This window comes from Anolis sagrei, chromosome 11, assembly GCF_037176765.1.
Source record: "Anolis sagrei isolate rAnoSag1 chromosome 11, rAnoSag1.mat, whole genome shotgun sequence".
Lineage (NCBI taxonomy): Eukaryota > Metazoa > Chordata > Lepidosauria > Squamata > Dactyloidae > Anolis > Anolis sagrei.
The window spans coordinates 14,693,447-14,718,997 of record NC_090031.1 but is presented as its reverse complement, the minus strand read 5'-3'; the positions used below and the strand labels follow the sequence as shown (position 1 = coordinate 14,718,997).

Genomic DNA, 25,551 nt, shown 5'->3' with positions numbered 1-25,551 from the left:
GGCATGATTAACTTATGATTCCAGTAAATTTCCATGGCTTCATGGGGGACTAGAAATGGACCTTTTCACTTTTGCTCTGCTGTTGCAATCAGTCCACTGTGCTGCCTCTTGCCAAGTTGGTTGTTCTTGCCCATTTCCTCCTTTTGAATCTGGGTACCTTAAGGACCACAGCTCCTTGCTGTCTCTTTCCACACTGGCACCGGGCATTCGTCCATCAATGGCCAGAACTTGATCTATGAGTTCGCTAGGTTTGTGTGGGCTGGCTTATCCCGGCCAGTTTCATGAAGCGAGCCCTTTCTCCCGCGTCATGAAAAAGAGATCTGTTCCTCCTACAAAGCCGTGGCTTGGTGCTGGCCTCCTGAGCCACCCGTTAGAGAAATATACCTTTTGCAAAACCAGCCAGCCTCTTGCTTGTTTATCTAAGGTAGTTGAGCACTCAAGGCCAGCCTGGAGATAACCCACTCAATTCTAGAGTCAGGGCAGAATAAAAACCATCACCATCAATCTGTTTAAAAGTCTTTAAATTGCTGGGCTCTGGGTCCTTTCTTGGGCAGGTCGCAACTCATAGGGAGAAGAGATTACTCCAGACTACTTTGTCAACAACAACAACAACAACAAAACTATTACGGTCCATGACCAGCACAAAGTAGTAGTAGTTGTACTTGACCACTCTTAATCTGTTTGTCATTTTGCCCCATTGAATTTCATTTCCCCAAATCGCAAGACTTCCCTTTCTCCCATTTTATGGGTGGCTGGGAGGTTGCAGATGCTGCCAAAATCTATTTGGAAGATAAATGCTGTAGGCAGATGAGAGGACAAATATCTCTTTTTTGCTTTCCTCCCACCTTCCTTTAGAATCATAGAATCATAGAGTTGGAAGAGACCTCATGGGCCATCCAGTCCAACCCCCTGCCAAGAAGCAGGAAAATTGCATTCAAAGCATCCCTGACAGAGGCCATCCAGCCTCTGTTTAAAAGTCTCCAAAGAAGGAGTCTCCACCACACTCCGGGGCAGAGAGTTCCACTGCTGAACGGCTCTCACAGTCAGGAAGTTCTTCCTCATGTTCAGATGGAATCTCCTCTCTTGTAGTTTGAAGCCATTGTTCCGTGTCCTAGTCTCCAAGGAAGCAAAAAACAAGCTTGCTCCTCCTCCCTGTGGCTTCCTCTCACATATTTATACATGGCTATCATTACGAGGCCACTGCATAACAATTATAATAATAAAACCACAATTGAACATAAATCATAGTTAAACAATGCATAAGCAATCATTAAAAACAGTAAAACAGTCTTGTCAGCTGTATTGTTGTTCCAGTCATGTCCCTCTAAAGTGCTTCTTACATCTATTGTCCGAAAGCTTTGTTCAGATGGAATCTCTTTTCCTGTAGCTTGAAGCCATTGTTCTGCATCCTAGTCTCCAGGGCAGCAGAAAACAAGCTTGCTCCCTCCTCCCTATGGCTTCCTCTCACATACTTATAGATAACTATCATGTCTCCTCTCATCCTTCTCTTCTAAACATGATCAGCTCTTGAAGCCACTCCTCATAGGGCTTGTTCTCCAGACCCTTGATCATTTTAGTTGCCCTCCTCTGGACACATTCCAGCTCGTCAGCATCTCCCTTCGATTGTGGCGCTCAATCCTTTGTTTTGTTCCTTTTCACATGACATGATTGTAGCATGATGGTTCCACTTGAACTGCTGTGGTTGCACCATATGGAATGTACAGTTTGATGGGGTACTACGGCTCATTGCATTTGGATTCAACTACAAATTCCAGGATTCCATGGGATACAATTATGTCAATTTAAGTGGAAGAGCAGCACTACATTTCTGGAGTGTGAAAGGGCCTTTTAGGTCTAAACCAGGCATGGGCAAACTTGGGTCCCTCCAGGTGTTTTGTACTTCAACTCCCACAATTCCTAACAGCCTCAAGCCCCTTCCTTTCCCCCCTCAGCAGGAAAGGGAAGGGATGTGAGGCACTTAGGAATTGTGGGAGTGGAAGTCCAAAACACCTGGAGGGCCCATTTGCCCATGATTGGTCTGTACCCTCACAATTTGTCTTGATTTGAGTCTTGGACTAGGGACCTTATCCTATTGGGGGGAAGGAGGAGTGGCATCATAAAAAAGTTGTTGTCACATGCCTTCAGAATTTGGTGGTTTCTCTGTTGCTAACCGGTAGGCTGTTAGGAATTGTGGGAGTTGAAGTCCAAAACACATGGAAGTCCAAAGTTTGCCCATGCTTGTGATAGATTCACCACAAATTGGAAATGACTTGAAGGCACACAGCAATAGCAATCAAATAAAGCCCTCTCCCTGTGTGGATGAATCTCCCCGACTGATACTCAAATTCTTCCTGAGCTGTTTACAAAACAAGGCTTAAAATATTTTCAAAAACAATCCTGCTATAGCTTTTGTTTTAATGATGTTTTTCATCCTTGAGGCTTATCTATTTTGCTTTGTAATGTGTTTCTGGATGTCAGAATTATAATGGTAGGCACGATCATCCCTTTATGTTGGCAGTGAGAGGGCTTGGTTGTTCACCAGGATGCCCAAGCTTGACTTTTTTCTCTTCTTCCTCTTCTCTCTCCATTCAACCAGGGTGACATGGGTGCCATTGGACCAATGGGCTTTCCAGGGCCAAAAGGATTAAAGGTGAGAAGCCTTCCGATTGCTAGGAACATATGTTTTGCATGCAGAAAGTCTGGCATCCTTATAGGAAGCAAAACCAAGGCTTCATTTGTTAAAACCCTCTCCTATCTCCTAGGGTTGAGAAAGTGGTGGCAAAGCCATTGAAAGGAGGCCTTATTGGCTGAAATGAATCTACTGTAACTAAGCAAGAGAACATTATTATTGTGATTGTTGTATTTACAGTAGAGTCTCACTTATCCAACCTTTGCTTATCCAACATTCTGTCTTGTCCGATGCTGTTATCCAATGCCTCCTTTTCTTCCAGCATTTCCCCTTCAATTAAAGGAACTCCCCCAACTCTCTCTCCATTCCCAATAAGTGAAAAGCGCAAGATGAGGAGGAGGAGGAGGGAGGAAAGGGGGAAAAGAGGCAGGACCGGAAGCGGAAGTGTCCTCCCTTCTTCCCTCTGTGATTTCCATGCTGCTCTTTCACATCCAGGCACTTCCTGCTGGGCCCCTCTAGCCCTGAGGTGTTGCCTTACCTTAACTCGTTGAGTCCCTGTTGTTAGTATTCTTGGTGTCTAGCACTGCGTTGGACAGGTAGGATACTCTGTATTATCTGACATTTTTGTTTATCCGACGTACTGCTGGCCCGTTTATGTCAGATAAGTGAGACTCTACTGTATTTCTATTCCACATTGCTACTTAAATTAGTAATGGATTGTTGTAGGTTTTTCAGGCTGTATGGTCATGTTCTAGAAGCATTCTCTCCTGACGTTTCACCTGCATTTGTGGCAAACATCCTCAGAGGTTTTAAGTTTGCAGGTGAAACGTCAGGAGAGAATGCTTCTAGAACATGGCCATACAACCCGAAAAACCTATAACAACCTAATGATTCTGGCCATGAAAGCCTTCAACAATAAATTAGTAATGTTAAATAAATTAGTGAACAAATCGGTCTATATTTACAATTGGTAATTGTCAGTGTCTTTATCAGAGATACACTTGTGCATCGATTTCTCAGCAGTAATTAGCTTCTTGTTTGAATAGTCAGGAAGGATCGTTCTTAGATGCTAGAAAGTTCCAAGCACCCCCCCCCCCCCTTTCAGGCTGTGTACCTAGTGGTTATAATAATGAGAAATAATATAATGCTGGTCTCCCCCCCTCCTTCCCAAAACTAGGGACTGATGGGAAATCCCGGAGAACACGGACTGAAAGGTGATAAGGTGATCTGAATATTCCCTTATTGCACTGTTGTTACTTCTTTGCATGAGATTCCCATTTTCTTCACATTACTGCCCCTCGTCATTGCCTCCATTGTTTTTCTTTTTCTTGCCTGCTCCTGTTAAACTTATCCCATTTCCCCCAATCCTCCCTTTTCTTTCAGGAACAGAGTTTAGAAATTTTATCTTTTTGGACTGCAGCTGTTTTTCAGAGGGATTCTGGGAGCTTCAGTCCAAATCAATAAACTTTCCAAGCTCTTAACCAGGGCATATTGATTATCCCAAGGACGCATGCTCTGAAGACTTACGTTCTCCTTCTGCTTCCCGAGAAGAGAGATCTTGTAATGCTTAAATGTAATTAAATATAGTCTTGCCTGGGTTGCTGTGAGTTTTCCGGGCTGTCTGGCCATGTTCCAGAAGCATTATCTCAGAAGAGTTCTTTCTCCCACCCTGGATATTCCATAGATATATAAACCTCCCTTGTCCTAGTTTCCAACAGACCTCACAACCTCTGAGGATACCTGCCATAGATGTGGGCGAAACATCAGGAGAGAATGCTTCTGGAACATGGCCATAGAGCCCAGAAAACTCACAGCAACCTGGTGATGCCAGCCATGAAAGCCTTCGACAATACAGAGTCTAGGCTGTTTGACAGTCTGGTGGCAAAAGTGTGAGTCTAGCCCAGGCTCTAGGTAACATGGGCTGTCAATCTTCATTCTGTACGTAATACAATGCTGTGTAAAAAAAATATATCCTGACGTTCAGGAATACTGTTGATCTCTCCCAGGGAAATATGTCTTGCTTCTAAGCTGCATTTCTCACTCTTTCAGTGGACTTTTTCTCCCCCCTCCCAATATCAATTGGAGTGCATATGCTACAGTTTCTTGTACCTGTTGCAAATCAAATAGTTGGCTTGGCATAGAATGGGGTGAGAAACCTGTGCCTTGTAGACCTCTTTCATATCCCTCTAAAAATGTTGGTGAAATAATCATCCAACCTGTTCCCCAAATGGTGCTGAATTGAGCTGAAGTTATTTGAGTTGTACAGTTCAGCATCTTGGATAGCTCCTTTCAGATTCAGACTGAAACCAGCTCCCTTGCCTGAGCTAGCCATTGCCAGAATCCTCTTTGTCCTGGGTTTCCAACCTGAGAAAGACCAACTTTGCCAGCAAGTTTTCCAGATCCTTTCCTTTCCAGAAGGAAAAGATTCAAAACTGTCCTACAATTGAAGGGAGGTGGCTACCTTAAGTGATGGATGCTGGGGAACAGCGAGGAGGCATTTGGACATCTCCCACACAATGTACCTTGAAACCCCTAAGCTAGCCTACTGCCTTCAGGTATGCAGGATGATGCTCTCTGACCTCTAGCATGGTACAAAGATACAGCTGCCAATACATTTGACTTGTCAGTAGCCAAGGCAGTGCCATTCTTTTCACCCCGAGAGGTGCTTGCAATAACAACAACAACAACAACAACAACAACAACAAGAATGCCTGCAACAAAGAACTGGTGGAATCACAAGCCGGAAAAAGTTACAGAGAATGAACACGCCAAACTTCTGGATTCAGACAGACAGAGTTTTGGAGCACAATACTTTTGACCTTACAATCGTGTTAAAAAACAAAGTATGGATCATCGATGTCACAATCCCAGGTGACAGCAGGATTGCAGAGAAACAACTGGAAAAGCTGACACAATATGAGGATCTAAAGATCGAACTGCAAAGACTCTGGCACAAACCAGTCAAGGAGGTCCCAGTGGTGATCGGCACACTGGGTGCAGTGCCTAGAGACCTTGGCCTGCACTTAAACACAATTGGCACTGACAAAATTACCACCTGCCAGCTGCAAAAGGCCACTTTACTGGGATCTGCATGCATTATTCGCCGATACATCTCACAGTCCTAGACACTTGGGAAATGTCCGACGTGTGATCCAATTCAACAGCCAGCAGAGTGTCTGCTGTGGACTCATCTTGTTGTGTATCTAATAATAATAATAATAATAATAATAATAATAATAATAATAATCTTTATTTATACCCCGCCATCATCTTTCCAAAGGGGACTTGAGTCGGCTAACATGAGGCCAAGCCCAAAAATAATACAGCAAAACAGAAACAAAACAAAACAACAGAACACATAAAATAACACAATAAAATAAACAGTGCAAGGTAACATAATTTAAAAAATCAAATACAAAGGGCAGTCCAAATGCACGAGCTAAAATGTTAAAACCCTGGATGAGATGGGAATAAAAGAGTGTATTAAAAAGTGTATTTGTAAGGGAGGAGCCCAAGAAGGGGGAGCAGTGGGGTTTGTCCTTTGTTAAGGACAGGGGAAAGTGCATCATGAGGACAATTGTAGATGAAAACAAACAAAATGGGTTGAATGGTCATTCTCTGAAGGCACATCGGAAAAGCCAAGTTTTTAGATCTTTCTTAAAGCCTGCTAGGGTGGGAGCTTGCCTAATCTCACTTGGTAGCGAGTTCCAGAGCCGGGGGGCAACACTGGAGAAGGCTCTCTCCCTCGTTCCCACAAGTTGTGCTTGTGATAGAGGAAGGGGCAAAAGGAGGGCCTCTCCAGAAGATTGAAGAGATCGTACAGGTTTATGGTAGGAAATGCAGTCACAAAGGTAGGCGGGTCCCAAACCGTCCAGGACTTTATAGGTGATGACCTGCACCTTGAATTGGGACCAGAAGATGAACGGCAGCCAATGGAGCTCCTTAAACAATGGGTTGATAGCAATCCTGGTTCAGTGGGAGGAACATCATGGCAATCCGACTCTCCTGTTTCTCTGCTTGCAATGCTTTCCGAATTATTAATTCAAATCAGATGAGAGCAGCCCTGCTGGATCTAACATATTCCATCTGCTGCTTTCCTGCTGACTTGCAAAGGTCTAAGGGAGAGAGAGAAAGAGAGAAAAGGAATTCTGCATTTTCAGGGCATCCCACATCCTGCTTGGCACAAGCTGATTCTCCTCCTTTGCTGTCGGTGTCTCTGCGCTGAGATCTGCAGGCAGGGAATCTCCACTCTGTGTTCATCTTCTACGTATTTCAACTAGCTGTGCTCAGAGGAGACTCCTTTAAAACTGAGCCTGATCAATGCATTTGGAGGCCCTGAAGTAATTCCTAACATAAGGCGCACTCCATGCCCACATGCACTTGAGTTGCTCTAGAGGTAGTAGCTAAGACATTCAATACATAAATAAAATGCAAAGTGCAGTGGGAAGCATATAAATCAGGCATGTTGAAAATACTTTCAGCAACTTTGGTAATCTGGTCTCATGCATTTTATTACTCAAATAACACACAGTGATTGGCATCTTGGAAATGACATGAACAAACATAGGTCCATCCTGGACCTCTGGACCTCTTTTGTGGATCGTTGTTGAGATTGGTATTCCCTTCCACTCCTTGCATTGACCAAACCATACAAGGCCTTTCAGAACTCATACTTTTGCTGTGATTGTTGTTGTTTGTTGTTTATTTGTTCAGTCACTTCCGACTCTTTGTGACCTCCTGGACCAGCCCAGGCCAAAGCTTCCTGTCAGCCGTCACCACCCCCAACTCCTTCAGAGTCAAGCCAGTCACTTCAAGGATCCCATCCATCCATCTTGCCCTTGGTCGGCCCCTCTTCCTTTTTCCTTCTATTTTGCCCAGCGTCATTGTCTTCTCTAAGCTTTCTTGCCTTCTCATGATGTAGCCAAAGGACTTTGCCTCTAATATCTTTCCCTCCAATGAGCAGTCAGGCTTTCTTTCTTGGAGTATGGACTGGTTGGATCTTCTCGCTGTCGAAGGCACTCTCAGAACTTTCCTCCAGCACCACAGTTCAAAAGCATCTATCTTCCTTCGCTCAGCTTTTCCTATGGTCCAGCTCTCACATCCGTAAGTGACTATGGGGAATACCATTGCTTTAACTATGCGGATCTTTGTTGCCAGTGTGATGTCTCTAATCTTCACTATCTTATTGAGATTGGTCATTGCTCTTCTCCCAAGAAGGAAAGGTCTTCTGGTTTCCTGGCTGCAGTCTGCATCTGCAATTATCTTTGCACCTAGAGATACAAAGCCTGTCTCTGCCTCCACGTTTTCTCCCGCTATTTGCCAGTTGTCAATCCGGTTGCCAGAATCTTCATTTTTTTGATATTTAACTGCAACCCAGCTTTTGCACTTTCTTCTTTCACCTTGATTAGAAGACTCCTCAGCTCCTCCTTGTTCTAGGCAATCAAAGTGGTATCATCTGCATATCTAAGGTTGTTAATGTTTCTTCCAGCAATTTTAACCCCAACCTTGCATTCGTCAAGCTGCGCACATCTCATGATGTGTTCTGCATACAAGTTGAATAGGTTGGGTGAGAGTAGGCAACCTTGCCATATGCCTTTCCCAATACTGAACCAGTCTGTTGTTCCATGGTCAGTTCTGACTGTTGCTACTTGGTCATTATACAGATTCCTCAGGAGACATATACCACCAAGAACTTGCCTCAATTTATTATGATCCACACAGTCAAAGGCTTTAGAATAGTCAATAAAATAGAAATAGATTTTTTTTTCTGAAACTCACTGCCTTTCTCCGTTATCCAACGGATATTGGCCATTTGGTCTCTCGTTCCTCTACCTTTTCTAAAGCCAGTTTGTACATCTGGCAAGTATCTCTCTCCATGTTTTCCTGGAGTCTTCCTTGCAGGATCTTGAGCATTACCTTACTGGCATGAGAAATAAGTGCCCCTGTAAGAAGGTTTGAGCATTTCCCTTTTTTGGTATGGGGATATAAGTTGATGTTTTCCAGTCTGTTGGCCATTCTTGTGTTTCCCATATAGGCCCCCAAATTGCCATGTTATGGCCAGTGAACATTTTGTAGGATCTGGACATGCTCTTTCCTCCACATGCTATGAGCTTTGCCCACCCATTTGCACATCAGTGCATCCATTGAACACTTTTATTATGAGAAATCCCATTATCAAGTACTTTTGGTCAGCCTTATTCAGTTGACCAGGGTGACATTATTGACAGGTGTTAAGTTTCAATGTATGTTTCATTATATACTTTTATGAGGTCATCAAAAATATAATGCTTCCTTCACCTCAGGATCAGGGTGGTCAAGGAATGCTAATAAACACAATACAGAGCCATTAATATGGCTGTTTCAGTCAGCTGTTTACATTTTGGGGATAAATCATTTGGAGAGCATTGCCTAATTCTTTCCAAATGGCTTTCTTTTTTTCCTTTGCTTGTTACCCATTTTCTGTCATGTTGTGCTCCCTAAGAGGACAGCAAAAGCCTCCCCTTTTTCTGTTCTTGATTAGTGACAGCTTTTTATGTCACTGGAACCTGAGAAGCTTTGGCAATTTTAACTGTGGTTGGTGTTCAAGCACGCTAATGTCCAACTGCAATTCAAACATGGATGTCCAGGCCACAAATAGGAAAACTACATCTTTGTGGTCCAACTCCCCAAGTTCCATCCTGGGGATTACAGCAGTTGTAGCCTGCCATCTAACTATTCTAACCTCTGCTCCAGACATACCCAATATATTCCATCTGCAGAGCCCTGATCAAATCTATTTTTTTTTCCTGCTGTACCCTTTTTCATTTAAAATGTTAGAATTTGGTCACTGGCTCGGAAATTCTCCTTCAGGCACTTTATGAGTGTTTAACTCCCACTCATATGCTTAAAGTAGGGTTACTGATTTTTGCCTGATTTATTCTCCAATGTACCTTCACACAACCAGAAGCTCTGTGAATTTTTGATGTTTTTAAATTCTTTTTTAATAAATGACCTTTATTTAAATTTTTCATAAAAACAATTAATAATAATAATAATAATAATAATAATAATAAAGACGACTGATAGAGAAGAAAAGAAGAAAGTAGGAAATAGAATAGAATGAAAAGAAAAAGGAAAAAATGTGTGCAGTAAAGAACAAAACAAAACAAAACTACTCAAACAAAACAAAACAATAATATGTGTTTTGACCTCCAGATATCTTCCTCAAGGTTCTCTCCTTTTCCTTCCATTTCTATTTTTTTTCTTCTTGATGTTTTTTTTTTTTCTTCTGATGGAGAAAAATTGCCAAGACAAACAAAAAATGGACAAAAAGTGCCAGGCTTTAGCACAGCGGGTTAACCGCCAGCTGCAGAAAATCTTGCCAATTGAAAGGTTGACAGTTCAAGCTTGGGTCAGGGTGAGCTCCCAGCCGGCACCCCAGCTTCTGCTCACCTAGCAGATCGATAATAAAGAGTAGATAAATAGGTACTGCTTTAAGCGGGAAGGTAATAAAAGGCACTTATAAGGATATGCCGACAATTTGATCGGAAGGTCGTCTACGGACAACAAAGCTCCTCGGCATGGAAGATGGTATGATAGCACCTCCCCGTGGCCAGAGTTGAGCACCAGGCTTCAGATGCTGGAGATGGAAAAAGATGGGAAAATCTAATACCTCTGTTTATGTATTGTCTGTTCTTGTTAATTGTATAACGGCATTGAATGTTTGCCATATATGTGTCCCGTAATTCACCCTGAGTCCCCTCGGAGAGATAGAGTGGAATATAAATAAAGTATATCATCATAATGTTTCATTATATACATTATATACATCATCATTGTCAGGACCAAAACAAATGTTCCTTCAAATAATAATAATAATAATAATAATAATAATAATAATGGACTCAGGGAAAAATATATGCATTTCTGCATCCCAGAAACAACGCAAAATGTCTTGCATCAGACATGAAACAAGGGTCTTGGGCAAAACGTCTTTGCGAGGCGCTTCACAGATGCTGGAGCTGCAAGCAAGGAAATTAGAGCACAGAAGCACTACGTAGAATGGTTGCTGCCAGCATTGACCACTTGCTTTACTGATGGTTTATAGCCCTCAGTTCCCAACACAGGTGTTCCCAGGGCAAGACCTGATTGATCAGCGTGCTTGCAGCAATTCTAGCTGACCTTCTCCTTTCTTCTTTTGCCCTTCGGCATTCCTGAAACATAGGAACCAGCTGTATGTTTTTCTCACCCTCTTCTTACTCTTCAACACTTGGCCCCAAATCCCCAACTCCTACAATCTCAGCCTCTTGTTCTACCTCCTCCCCCTCCCCCTCAGAAGAGTACACAATATCGTGCAAATAGGTTTTCCTGAAAGTCTTGAAATATAAAAGAAATACAAATATTAATTGAATGTTTGTGTTAGTGGTCTGTTTATTGTGTTTTTCTCCCAGTTCTGTACCAGAAGATCTCAGGGCAGTGTATAATACAAATCAGTGAAAAGAATTTCAACAATTTCAACCATCCTAATAATTTATATAGACCAGACAACTCTGTAAACACATTAACAGCTCAAAGATGATCTAACAGCTTGAAATTGTTTGAAACTGTGTGCCAAGCATTTTGAAGCAAAGCAGTTTCCTTTCAGACCCACTTCACTGTATTTTTGGTTTGCTTCCGGTAAAAAACAACTGCCTTGGCTCACTCAGAAACCGTGTTCAGATCTTTTGCCACCAGTTCTGTCTCAAAAACAGCTTTAAGAATGATATTTCCCCTGTGCTGCCCAATTGAATAATGTCCATTAACTAGGGCATAGGTTTTGCCCATTGTCTGATGCCTGTTGTAACTTACTTTGCTGATGTGTATTCAGGGTGAGCAGGGAATGCCGGGTATTCCAGGAGATGCTGGATTCCAAGGAGACAAGGTAAATGATGTTTTGATCCCTCTTTGTTGTTTACTACCAGTCAAGTTGGCTCTGATTTGTGTTGACCCTATGAATGGGGGACTTCCATGTCACCCTATCACCCACAGCCTTGCATTTCCAGATCCATGGTTTCCTTGATGGAATGTATCCATCTGAATCGAATTGAATTTATTCTTCCTATGTTGTATAAAGATTGGTCCATAGTTCGGTGCTAGCTAGGTTTGTTTTTTCTTTTCCTGGAGAAAAGGAAAACCCCACTTCATTCTGGTGCTTTCTCTCAATTACTCCCAGACTCTTTGAATTGCAAGGCATCATAAAGTGTCTTCTAGTCCACTTCTCCTTAAACTGGGGATCTCGACCCCAAATGGGATCCCTGTAGCTCAGGTATGGGCAAATCCGGGCCCGGGGGTCAGATGCGGCCCCTTGGGCTTTTTGTCAGACCCTCATCTCTCACTTTTTCTACCCTCTTCTCTGTTATTCCTTCCTTCTCTCTTTCCTTCCCTCCCTCCCTCCCTTCCCTCCCTTAAGACCCTTTCTCCCTCCTTCCTTCCCTTCCACTCTTTTGTCCTTCCTTCCCTCTTTCCTTTCACTTTCCCGCTCTCTTTCTCTTTTCTTCCTTCCCTTTTGTCTTTTCTCCATCCCTCCCTCTCCTCCCTCTTTCTCCCTTCCTTCTTCCTTCCCTTCCACCCTTTCATCCTTCCTTCCCTCTTTCCTCCCTCTCTCCCCCTCTCTCCCTCTCTCTCTTTCTCCTTCTTTCCCTTTTGTCTTTCCTTCTTTCTCTCTTTTCTCCCCCTTCCTTACCCCCTCTTTCTCTCTCACTCCTTCCCTCCACCTTTTTTCCTTCCTTCCCTCTTTCCCTCTCTCTCTTTGTCCTTCCTTCCCTTTTGTCTTTCCTTCCTTCTCTCTTCCCTCCCTTATCTCCCTCTTTCTCCCTCACTTCTTCCATCCCTTCCACTCTGATGTCCTTCCTTCCCTCTTTCTTTCCTCCTTCCCTCTCTTTCTCCTCCTTCGCTCCCTCCCTCCCTCCCTCCCTTCCTTTTTGCCTTTCTTTCCTTCTCTCTTTCCTCCCTCCCTCCATTCCATTCCACCCTTCCATCCATCCATCCATCTCCCCCTCCCTCCCTTCTCTTTTTCCTTCCTTCTTTCTTTCTGGGGGATATTTACCTAGGAGAAGAGAAGGTAGAGCGGGAACACGAGAAACTTTCTGCTGCTTTAGAGACCAGGGCACAAGGGAGCAATGGGTTCAAATTGCAGGGAAAGCGATTCAACCAAAAAGATTAGGAAGAACTTCCTGAGATTAAGAGTTGTTGGAAAGTGGCATAGGCTGCCTGGAAATGTGATCGAGTCTCCTTCTCTGGAAGCTTTTCTGCAGAGGCTGTCTATCGGGAGTGATTTGATTGTGCCTTCCTGCATGGCAGGGGGTTGGATTGAATGGCCCTTGGAGGTCTCTTCCAGATCTAGGATTTAAGGATCATATATCAAGAGTATGCAATATGGGGTCTAATGGATACACTTTTTCTCTCCTGTCTACCATCTCATCCTGATGAAGGCTAACCCTTTTGAGATCCAAACATTTCATTACTTTCCTTCACTTTTTGCCTCCGAAAGAGAAGAGGATGAAAGGGCAGGGAGGGGACTTCAGGAGACTCCCCTCCCTCCTGGCCCGCCCACCCCATTTCGGCCTGCCATGCAGCCCCAAGTTAGAACATTTGCCCATGCCTTCTGTAGCTCAATGTTGGTATCCCGAAAGATTGGGCAATAGTAAAAAATTTCTGGATGCCACCTAGTGGCTGTTTTTAACGTTTACACAAATCTGTTGTGCAGCGTTTACAGTGGACTCTGCAGAAGATGCTCCAGGTGCCCTTCAGAAAAAGGAAAATCAGCCTATTTAGCAAAACTTACAAATGCTGATTGGTTATCAGTAAATATTTTATAAACTTATATAACTGAGGTCACGTAAAAAAATTCTCAGGCCGAAAGGGGTTGCAAGTGGAAAAAGTTTAAGAAGCTGTCCAATCAAATTTTCCATCTCAGTCTCTCCTCTGACCCCTTCTGCCTTGTCTTTCAGGGTAGCCAAGGTTTGCCAGGGATGCCGGGTGCCCGGGGAAAACCAGGCCTACCTGTAAGTAACATCCTTCCTCTTTCTACCTTGTAAAGACATCTACCAAAGGACTACCCTATCGAGATCCAGTGTAGCATGGTGGCCATTGCAGCAAAAAGCAGCCTGTGGCCCTCTGAATGATGATGGGCTTTGACTCCTATCACCCATATCAAGCATGACCAAGAGTGCGTAATAGTTAGGGTTAACTTCCAGAGCCACCTTCCTCACAGGGTTCTTGCAAACCTGAAATGTGGCATCAGAAGATAGGGAGAACTTTTCTCCTAGTTGTTCCTTGACAACAGAAGATAAGGAGCTAGAAGGGAGAGATCTTCCCCTGGGAAAACACATGAGGTCAGTAGGAGTTTGAGGCTCGATCTTCCGGAGGTGGGAGCCAGATTATGGAGGTCACAGAAACTCCACGAGAAATCCTTGAAACAACAGAGCAGATGTCGAAGATATGATTTCATGGCTTTGTGGTCCTTAATTCAAAAGGTAATTTATTAAAAGGGTTAGATCAGGCAACGCTGCATTACCGAGTACACTTTGGTGTTGCTCCACGTTCAAGACTGTGTTTAAGTTCCTTGGGAAATGGATTCATGTTTTGAAAGAAGTTCCCATGTCCCTGGTTATGGGTTTATGCTTATGTCTTGATTCCTGATTTTCTATGTACCTTGTTACTTTTGAACAGAACTCTGATGAACTCTGATGAACCCTTTAGTAGTGTTTTTTATTTATTATTTATTTATCTACGACATTTATATACCGCCCTTCTCACCCCGAAGGGGACTCAGAGCGGCTTACAAGATATATATACATACAATACATTATATTATTAGCATAGTACAATATCAGTATTATATATTACTATACTGTACTATACCATTATAATGTAATATTATTAGTAATATTACATGCAATTATAAAATATATAATTATAATATCATATTATTATTATTTTGTATTACATTATAATATTATAAATTATATTATATTGTGTTATATTATATTATATTATATTATATTATATTATATTATATTATATTATATTATTAGCATAGCACAGGAGACAAGGTGGAACTGTCCCCTGGCCCCCTCTCTCTTCACTTTGGCCCAGAGCAGCAGTTGGTGCTGTGGGGAGGGGTCCCCAACTGATGGCATATTCAGGAGACAAGATGGAACTTGTCTCCAGATGTTTTTCCTATTGCTTTTTGGGACATTGCTCTTTGTATTGGTTTTTGCCTTTTTATATTTGTTTTCTTCAATAAACTGTTTAGTTAGTAATTCTGGACTCTTGTGTGGTGCAAAGGTGAATCCAGGCCATAGTGCAACATGAAACTTCATGTACATATAATTGTCAACATGGAGGCCTTCCACGTGTCATCTCTCACTGCAGGGCTGTTTGAGGAATACTGTGTTTGCAATGTTCTTGATATGGACTGACCTGATCCATACTCCATGAACCACCATGGTCATGGGAACCTAGCTGTCTAGACTTTTGCATTGCTCAGATGTTCTGAGCAAGCTCTTGATTGTTGAAGCCATAGCTTCAAAAACACCTTTTGGGACCACAGCCCACAGAATCTGTGTTGGTTTCAAAGACAAACTTTTTCAGTACTTTTTCAGACAAACAGTACAATTTTTACTGTTTTGATTAATGTTTTATTTATTGTTTTAATTGTTGTCATATTGCTTTGTTATATGTAGTGGCATCTAATTGTTGCCAAATGTAAGCCGTCCTGAGTGGGTTGAGAAGCAACAGGGTAGAAATACTGGAAATAATAATAATAATAATAATAATTATTATTATTATTTTCAATCCAATAGACCAAATTTCAGAAATACTAATGCGACGCCAATGCTGTCCTGTGGATTTTAAGGGTTGCCTTTAATTGGAGAGAGACTGATGCACCCATCATGTCTTGATAGCCCATGCGTCATTGTTTAGCTAAGTTCTGCCTAAGGCATTCATCTTCAGATGGCAGATTTCAGCTGATATAACAAAATATGCTTGTGAAAACAATGTAGACATGTGACAAATCAGGTTGAAAGGTGCTGTCTGTGGTGTTTTTGATTTCTTGATTCAGGGATCTCTTCTATATTTCTATAAAACTGGTTTCAGTTTTCTTATGTTACGCAGTTCACACACAGAGGTTTATAGGGCCATCTCATGCTTCCTATTCTTTGGTTTTCTGTAGGGAAGTGCCGGTGACAAAGGTGCAGTTGGAATTCCAGGACCACCTGGCCCTGAGGTACGTTCTGGATGTGATATGGCTTGGTTTGCTTTGAAGTCCTCTTCTGCCCAAATCAGGTCTTCCTGCTTTACCTCCAGAGTAAAAACAAGCTTGGGAAAATCATTGACGTATAAAATTCTATCATGTTCTTTACAAACTATCTTTTAAAAAACAGAAGGGCGGAATATAAGAACTGTAAATATATAAATAAATAAAAAACAAATTAAAATGGAAATTTAATTAATCAAACATTGGAAATGACCTGCTTAAGAGATAGGAGTGCCACCTTCTAGACCAGGCATGGGTAAACTTCGGCCCTCCAGGTATTTTGGACTTCAACTCCCACAATTCCTTTTCTCCCTCAGCCTTCCCAATTCGAGTAACTTCCCAGTAAATACAATGAGGGGCCAGCTGACAATGGGTCCCAAAATGGCATGCCTTTTGGGTGAATTGCACCCCTCTAATGAATAGGAGACATGATGGTCATGTTTAAATATGTGAGGGAAAGTCCTAGGGAGGAGAGAGTAAGTTTGTGTTCTACTGCCCTGGAAACTAGGATGCAGAATAATGACTTCAAACTACAGGAAAGGAGATTCCACCTGAACATTAGGAAGAACTTCCTAACTGTGAGAGCTGTTCAGCAGTGGAACTCTCTGCCCCAGAGTGTGGTGGAGGTTTCTTCTTTGGAGGGTTTTAAACAGATAGCCATCTGTTTGGGGTGTTTTGAATGCAATTTTCTTGCTTCTTGACAGGGAGTTGAACTGGATGGTCCACGAGGTCTCTTCCAACTCTATGATTTTATGATATGGTCCAAGTAAAACAAACTCAGTTAGATCATCCTAGATTTTGGGAGAGTTCATGATTGATTTGTCTTTTTAGCAGTCCATGATATCTGTAGAACTCTTCTTCAGCACCAAATCTCAAATGGGTTTATTGTCTTGCCATCCACATTTTTCACTATTTGTCTTTCACAACTATATATAGAAAATGAGACTTTAGCGTTCATCGATACATGACTAATTAAATGTCATTTTAGCTGATTACTTCCGAGGTCTGGTCAACGGCTAAATGAAAACCTTGTCCTTCAACAGCAGGCATGATTGATTGAGTAGGACTAGCAAGAATAGCTCCTACTATAACTTACTGCTATTTTTGTTCTAATCCTTTCCACTCATTATCTCAAGCTCAGCAACCACAGCTTTATTTTACATATATACACATGGTGTGTTCAAACTTGAAAAAAATCTTTGCAATGTTACAAACTGTTAACAGCTATGAGCTTTGGTACCAATAGCAGATTCAAAGGCAGTGTGTATGTGGATGGCAGTTTTGATGAAGAGTTAGGTGGAATGGCCTAGTTATGTCTATATTCTGCTTGTCATCCTAACATGGACATCTCTTTTAGTGGTTCCTGTTGTAGATCAGTCAGTAGTTTAACTGATGATTTAGAGAGGATTGTGAGCTTTCCTGTGACACAAAGTGATGGGTCCTCAAGTCTGGGAAATTCAAGTCTGGGAAATGATGGTGAGAAAACTGGTTCAGAAAGTGCAGGACTCCAAGAGCAAGCAGGAGAGTCAGAAGTAGCAAAAGCAGATAAGGATGTGAGTGAAGAGCTGAGTGATAAGGAGGGTTCCCATGAGAAACCACCTGTAGCTACGGAGATCAACAAAAGTTGTTGTTTACAAATCAGAGCTGAAAATAGAATGCGTCATTCAAAGAGATTACGTGAGAAAGTTGTGGAGAAAATTCATGGGAAACGGAATGATTTCATGGGTGTCTATTAAACAGAAAGTTGTTTACCTTAAGGTCAGTTCAGGCAATGCTGTGTTAGAGTGAGAAGCTAAGTCTAAGTTCTCTGTTTCCTGGTTCAAGCCTTGGTTTTAGATTTAATATATCCTGGAAGTTTTCTATGTTCCTGATCATGTACTTGTGTTCAAGTTTTTACTAGTTATACCTTCTTGCTTGTGGACTTATGCTGTACCTGTGTTTTCTGGCTGTTCCTGGGCATTGTCACCTCTGGAACTTTATGAGACATTTGGATTATTGTTTGGTTACCAGCTGTTGCTAAACCTTTTTGGATTATATATGTGGGAAATATATATCCTCCTTTCTTCTTCCTGCTTTTAATATGCGTTTTAATTTGATTTTACAACAAACCGTTTGCTTATATTCCTGGATTCTTGTGTGGTGCGGCGGTCATAGGTGTTTCCAGACCTGGCGTGCTACAGTTCCCATCTCTTGGTCCTATAGCATAGCCTCCAACACAAATCAAAACTGGGACATGTATGGCCAAGCAGCATCAGAGTGCAGTCAAAATGGAAAAGGCTTTTAATGAGAAAAAACAGACAAATTTGCTTTTGCCTGAGTCTTTTTTAAGAAAGTTGAGATTCCTCCCCTCCTTTCTGCTAAGTTAATTAAGAACTATTGCTGTGCTTTGAACTCTGTTTGCAGACAAAAGGAGGAAAGGCAAGGAACTGGGACATTTTAAAAGCCGTTGAGAAAGTGGGACAGCAGAGAAGTAATTGAGGCTGTATCAAATCAGGATAGCTGGAGGGCTTGGTACAAATGGTGTGGACTTCACCTCCCAGAATTATAGACTCATAGAATTGGAAGAGACCTCATGGGCCATCCAATCCAACCCCCTGCCAAGAAGCAGGAAAATTGCATTCAAAGCACCCCTGACAGATGGCTATACAGCCTCTGTTTAAAAGCTTCCAAAGAAGAAGCCTCTTCCACACTCTGGGGCAGAGAGTTCCACTGTTGAACGGCTCTCACAGTCAGGAAGTTCTTCCTAATGTTCAGATGGAATCTCCTTTCCTGTAGTTTGAAGCCATTGCTCTGCGTCCTAGTCTCCAGGGCAGCAGAAAACAAACTTGCTCCCTCCTCCCTATGATTGCCTCTCACATATTTATACATGGTATCATGTCTCCTCTCAGCCTTCTCGTCTTCAGGCTAAACAGGCCCAGTTCTTTAAGCCGCTCCTCATAGGGCTTGTTCTCCAGACCATTGGCCATGCTGCCTTGAAAAGCTAAAGTCCCAAAGATCCAGAGGTCTGGCCATTGAGAGCCACTAGATTGGATTAAACTTTGGTCCAATCTCCTCATGCTCAACTTACGTTATCCTAGTAAAGAAAAGAAAGATGTATTCTTGGAGAAAGGCTTGCAGCATTGGCTGACATCGTCTTTTCCCTTCATTGTCAGTGTTCTGGCATTTTGCGCAGTCTGGAACGGCTCTCGGTTGAGTTGTATCGCTTAGTAATCGGTCTTCTTTGTTAGCATTGGACTGGACTGTGACTTTCTTTGTTTCTGAATGGATGGTGGGCGGAAAAGCGTTGGCGTTCCACGTCAGGCCACCTCCGGCTAATGAGCATGTCGTCACCTTTCCTCTCTGTCCCGCCAAGTCCCGTTTCCCTTTTGTCAAGCTCGGCAAGGTCTTGATTTATTTCTTCGAGAGAATGCCACTAATGCTGCTGAGTCAAAATCCAAGACAGATTGAACAGGGGCCTTTCTTATGAGCTGAGAATGGCAGGGAAGTATTTGCTGACGTAAGAGATTTCTGGCTTGGATGGAATGACAGGCAGGACACTCAAGACATCCTTCATGCATCCTTGTACCTTGGGCTGTTTCCAGAGTACCACATTAAGCCCTATTGCAAAACCACCTCTGCTGAGCAGCTTTTAGATTAGAAGCTAGTAGGCTACATACATCCCGCAGGGTCCTCTTCATAATAATGCAATACATTTTATTTGTATTTTACTCTATCTCCCCAAGGGGACTCAGATCGGATTACAACATACACAGATAGGCAAACATTCAGTGCCTTTAATACAATGACGTGACAATCATAGAATCATAAAGTTGGAAGAGACCTGGTGGACCATCCAGTTCAACCCCATTCAGCCTTCAAATTGCCTTCAAAGCACTCCCAACAGATAGCCATCCAGCCTCTGTTTAAAAGCCTCCAAAGAAGGAACCTCCATTACACTCCGGGGCAGAGAGTTCCACTGCTGAACAGCTCTCACAGTCAGGAAGTTCTTCCTAATGATCAAGAGGAATCTACTTCCTTGTAGTTTAAAGCCATTACTCCATTGCATTTAGTCTCCAGGGCAGCAGAAAACAAGCTTGCTCCCTCCTCCTTATGACTTCCTCTCACATAATTATACATGGCTATCATGTTTCCTCTCAGCCTTCTCTTCTTCAGGCTAAACATGCCCGGCTCTTTAAGCCGCTCCTCATAGGGTTTGTTCTACAGACCCTTGATCATTTTAGTCACCCTCCTCTGAACACATTCCAGCTTGTCAACATCCCCTTTTAATTGTGGTGCCCAGAATTGGACACACTATTCCAGATGTGTTCTAACCAAGGCAGAATAGAGGGGTAGGAAAAACACGCAAATACACAGAACAAAGGTAAAGGCTTCCCTCCCATCTCCAGCTTCTGGAGGTGATGCTTAACTCCGGCCATGGGGAGATGCTCTTGTTCCATTTCCAACCCAAGTAACCTGTTGTCCATAGATGCCTCCTGGTTGCCTTGTTGGCATGGCTGCATTGGCACCTTTTTTACCTTCCCACCAAAGCGGTACCTATTGATCTACTCCCATTTGCATGCTTTCAAACTGCTAGGTTGGCCCCCCTTTAATCATCAGGTTTTTCTCCAATGAGAATAAATGATCTATTTCAGCTTCTGGAAGGTTCCAGAAGGGATGGTTTTGGGGTAGATCTGATTGTGTCTCCTTGCCCTTCTGGGCCATTCCAATTTTATCGTTGGGAGCTAGTGCATTTCCTGGACCTTGCTCAGCCTTGCAGAAGAATTGCCCTCTCTTTATTTTTGCACTTTGAAGTCTGAAGTGTTAGCTGGCCCTGGTTGTGTCCTGTCCTTATTTACTGGAAACAGGGGAAATCCAGACAACTAACACCTCCCAATGAAGGATTTCCCCCAGCAGGAAGCAGCCAGCCTTTGAAGCTGCAAGACTATTCAATGCTAATCAAGCTGGCCATTTCCAACATTCACACTTGCCTCAAGCAGACAAGAGTTCTTTTCCCCACCCTGGACACTATTCCACAGATATATATACCCCACTTGCCTATTTTCCAACAGACCTCACAACCTCTGAGGATGCCTGTCATCAATGTGGGTGAAATGTCAGGAGAGAATACTTCTGGAACATGGCCAGACAGTACGGAAAACTCACAACCACCTCTTGACATATTTTGAGCCTAAGATTCAATCTGCACCTTAATTATTCCTTGCTTAATTTAAAACCAAGGTTCCCAAATTCATCCCAGCTGGGCTTATAATCCATTCTTGCTTTAAGACAAAAGTAGTATTGGCTCAGTCTGAAATTGAGATCTTGCGTTAGCAGAGAAGACGCTGCAATTTGTTCAATTTGGGTCCAGTATAGTCTTGATCGCGTTTAAGCTTGAGGTTCAGTTTGGGTTGAAAGTGGCCTTTGCTTCATATGGAATTAGACTTGGCTTGAAGAGGAGGCTTGATCCAAATTAAAACCTGATCGTCACTTCATTTAAAAATGAGCCCTCTCCAAATCACCCTCAGATGTTTTGATGCAGTCCAGCAACAAAGCAGCTCCCCAAAGACCTGGCAGATGAAACTTTGACTTGGGAACTTGGTCTCTTCACATCTTTTCTGCTTGGCACTCTTTAGGGATTTCCAGGAGACATTGGCCCACCAGGACAAAACGGCCCCGAAGGCATTAAGGTGAGTGACACTGAAAAACCAGACTTTGGGCTGAGTTGCCAAGAGCCAATGAAAACAAAAGCACCAAAGAAAATGGGGGGGGGGGGGGAATGCTGGAGATCCCGGTGGATAGTTCTAGCCAAAGCTCTGGTTTTTAGGACTTGTTTGTATTGAGATGGCTCCAAGAGCTGGCGTAGAGTTTCTTTTCCTCTCCAACAGCCCCCCCTCCGCCTGCCTCCCCACTATTGGTTCTACAAGAAAATTGACTTTGGATGCCTTCCCATGGCAGCACGCGCTGGCAAGCCACTTCCATTCTGTTTCAATGGGACCTCAATAGTTATTATGCTTCTTTCTTTTCTGAGCCTTTCTCCTTCCTATCTCTTGCAGGGAAAACCAGGGGCTCGAGGGGTACCTGGCCCCCCAGGACGGCCTGGCCAAGAGGTAGGATCTCAGCCTACGATGCTACATTATTTCCATAAGGTCTCGATTCAAGCAAGCCCCTTTAATTTGACAGAATTATTGAGCTGGGAGGTCCTGTAGCTCTCCAGTTGTTGCTGTACTTAACTCCCATCAGCTCTCAGCCTTGGTGGCAAGGGCTGCTGGAACCAACCAATAGATATGTGCGTGGATTTCGTTTCTTCTGTTTCCTCCATTTTCTATGGTACTTCAGGAGCCTGTAACTGTAAGTGTCCCCTGATATGAAAACCCACCTGACACAAAAGCAAGCGGGAGCTGATTTTGCCTCCTTTTCTGGTTTTCGGTATCACTGTTTAATCTTTTTTATTAATCCCCCAGCAAACAAAAAGAAAACCTTCATTCCCTGAAAATTATTCTTCCTTACCTGGAAGTGGGAAACCTCCTTAAAATGCCTGGGAAAGAGTGTGTGGCTGCTGGCATGGTGCAGGCCTGGGAGAGACAGCGCATGTCCGCTTGCTTTTAGCACCTCTTTTCCTGTAGTGTAGAAAAACAGTTTCAAAAACAATAAGCCTCCTTAATATACACACACCTTCCTGCAGCTAACCACCTCTCCTCTTGAGTTTTAAGAACAAGAAGCCTCTTTAAGAACAAGAAGCCTCTTTAAAGTGTGCGCGCCTGCCTGCAGCTGAGCACCTCTCCTATAGAGTAGAAAAAAAACAGCTTTAAGGAGCCTCCTTAAAGTGCGCACACCTGCCTGCAGCCGAGCACCTCTCTTGTAGAGTAGAAAAACAGCTTTAAGGAGCCTCCTTAAAGTGCGCACACCTGCCTGCAGCTGAGCACCTCCCCTATAGAGTAGAAAAAACAGCTTTAAGGAATCTCCTTAAAGTGCACACACCTGCCTGCAGCCAAGCACCTCTCCTATAAAGTAGAAAAAACGGCTTTATGGAGCCTCCTTAAAGTGTACATGCCTACATGCAGCCGAGCACCTCTCCTATTAAGTAGAAAAAACAGCTTTAAGAACAAGAAGCGTTCTTAAAATACACGTGCCCGCCTCCAGCCAAGCACCTCTCCTCTGGAGTAAAAGAAAAACAGCTTTAGGAACAAGAAGCCTCCTTAAAGTGTGCACGCCAGCCTACAGCCAAGTGTCTCTCCTCCAGGGTAAGGCACAGCTGTAAGAACTTGCCTCCTTTAAATGCCTTGAAAATAGTACATGTGGTGTGCCCTCCAGGGAGAGAAAGTGTGCGTGCCTGCCTTAATCTCCTCTCCTCTAGATAGAATCAGCTTAATGATGGGAAGGGGTGCCTGCGAACCCCCCCCCCCCCCCCCCATAATGGGCCAATAGAAAACAGATCTTTCGACAACCCAGAACGAAAACAGATATCTTCCCTCCCAAGAAACAGATCAGGACCCCCACCAAAAACCAGAATACTAAAACAAAGCATGGATTAAACAAGTCTACCAACAACATCTGAAGGACCGCAAGTGGACCAGGCAGATGTGGCAATTCTTGGCCCATTGTGGTCATCCAGATGCAAGAGCAGAAGGCTGTCCGCTTCTCCGTAAAGAAGTTTTGCAAAGGAGAGCCTACTAGCTCCCTCAGAAATGTTGTTCTATTATCAAAGATACTGTCACAGAACTTCTCAATCATTTGGCTGAAGCTGTCTCATAGGACCATTTAATGGGTTTAGTCATGCTGTTTCAGACTGTGAGGAACCATTATTGGACCTCTCTTAGCATAACAAGTGCAGAACTATTGCTTGCCTCCACTCAGCCTCCCATCAAGATGTTTTCATTGCCATTGCATACCCTCCAACTGCCCTAGTTTGGCAAGGGTAATCCCAATTAATCCTCTTTTGTCTCCCTTGTAAAAGGTCCTGGTTTCTCTCTCTTCCTCCTAATCTGCCTCCTTGTCTTTAGTCTGCTTCAGTTGCTGCAATCTGAGTAACGCAGCTTGGGAGGAGAAAATCACGGCAGGGGTTGCCTTAGGGTTGCCGTAAGTCGGAAACGCCTGAAAGGTGCACAACACGGCCGCTTCTCCTTACCTCAAAGGCATTGTGCACTGAATTGTTGAGCTTTCACACACAGAGGGAGCTGTTCCGGAAAAGAGAAAGCTTTGCACAATCTGCAAGGGACAGGCAGAGTCTCAAAAGACACATTCCTTCTCCTTTGTCTAAAAAAGAGAGATTCCTCTGCAGAGAGAATACTTGATCTGTACACAGCATTTATTGTTGCTGCTGTCATTGTTTGCTGCTACTCTTGTTATTGTTGTTGCAACTCTTTTTTATCACATTTCTTATTTGCACAAATTTTGGAGTGACTTAAAAAAGCAAAAATATACCCCCCTCCTTCTGCACTATTGGTTTCCTCTCCTGGAGCTTATGTCTGGATTCATTAAAGCCCATGTTGTAATTTAACCTAAGTACCCCCAATTGGGTGACAGCAATACTACAAAGATTCTCCCTTATTTTGTTTATTGGTTGAATATTTTGTAAATACTTGCTCCTTTTATGTACCCTTCTAGGGTGATGAAGGGCCAGTGGGACCACATGGCATTCCAGGGGCAGAGGTAAGAAAAGGGATGGGAGTTGTAGTTGTTTTGATTGTGGCTGGGGTGGTTCCTGGAATTAGAGTCTCCACAAAGAAATTCTACAAGACCTTTTCAGTGATGTTGAGTATCTGTAGTATCTCGTTGCCTTTGGAATCCAGCTCAAAACACTCTTATGTTCAGTATTAGCTTAAGCAGCAATCAACAATATTTTCTTATTATTATTCTGCTCATTGGTGTTTTATTTGTAACTAGCTTGAGAACTCGGTAGTGCTCGGGTTATTTGAGAAAGGCATTGTTTGTTTTTTAAAGTTTTATAATATTAGTTTGGATAATGTCTAATGCTTTTTATTAGAAAAAAAAACAGTCTTTCCTTTTTTTTTAATGAGTGCTCCCATTAGAAAATGCATAAGGATGTGGATGAACTATAATTCCCAGAATCGTGGGGCAATCCTTCCCAAACCCTGCCATTATTCAAAGTTGGCTATGTTGGGTCTGTGTGCCAAATTTGGTCCAGATCCAATATCAGCTGTGTTCAGTGCTCTCCGGATAAGGGTGAACTACAACTCCCAGATTCCCAGGGCAATCAAACCTAAACCCAGCCAGTATTTACAGTTGGCCATGTTGGTTCTGTGTGCCAATTTTGGTCCCGATCCGTCGTCGGCTGGGTTCAGTGTGCTCTGGATTCCTGTTGAGTCAGTCTCCCAAACCTCTCCGCTTTGTTCACTTGCTGATCAATTCCTCTATGTTTGCTATGTGCCATAGGAAAGGGTAGGAAAGAGTTAAGGAAGAGGCAGCCAGCAAGGTCATGCACATTTCACACAAGGAACCCTGGGATGCCTGCCTGTGGTGGAGAAAACACATCAAGTTTAGGATGAAATTCTCCCCAAATAAAAATATTCCTTGGGTAGTGGGCCATAGTGTTTGGGGAGGACACTGGCAGCATTTAGGCTCCATGTTCATGGTTTTTGCTCTAACCTGCAATGTCAGTGGAAGAAGTGCCTTTGGAGGCTTCTCAGCACTTGGAACTATAGCC

At 43.1% G+C, this 25,551-nt stretch overlaps 1 protein-coding gene across 2 annotated transcripts in view; it reads left to right on the top strand.

Moving 5' to 3' along the window:
- Positions 1-25,551, top strand: part of COL27A1 (collagen type XXVII alpha 1 chain) — a 213,135-nt gene that overhangs the window by 89,755 nt on the left and 97,829 nt on the right. For both annotated transcript variants that reach the window (XM_060757312.2, XM_067471901.1), the window contains 8 exons: positions 2,597-2,650; positions 3,807-3,851; positions 11,475-11,528; positions 13,597-13,650; positions 15,825-15,878; positions 21,521-21,574; positions 21,941-21,994; positions 24,492-24,536. In XM_060757312.2, coding sequence (XP_060613295.2) covers positions 2,597-2,650; positions 3,807-3,851; positions 11,475-11,528; positions 13,597-13,650; positions 15,825-15,878; positions 21,521-21,574; positions 21,941-21,994; positions 24,492-24,536 — 414 coding nt within the window. The remainder of the gene's footprint in view (positions 1-2,596; positions 2,651-3,806; positions 3,852-11,474; positions 11,529-13,596; positions 13,651-15,824; positions 15,879-21,520; positions 21,575-21,940; positions 21,995-24,491; positions 24,537-25,551) is intronic.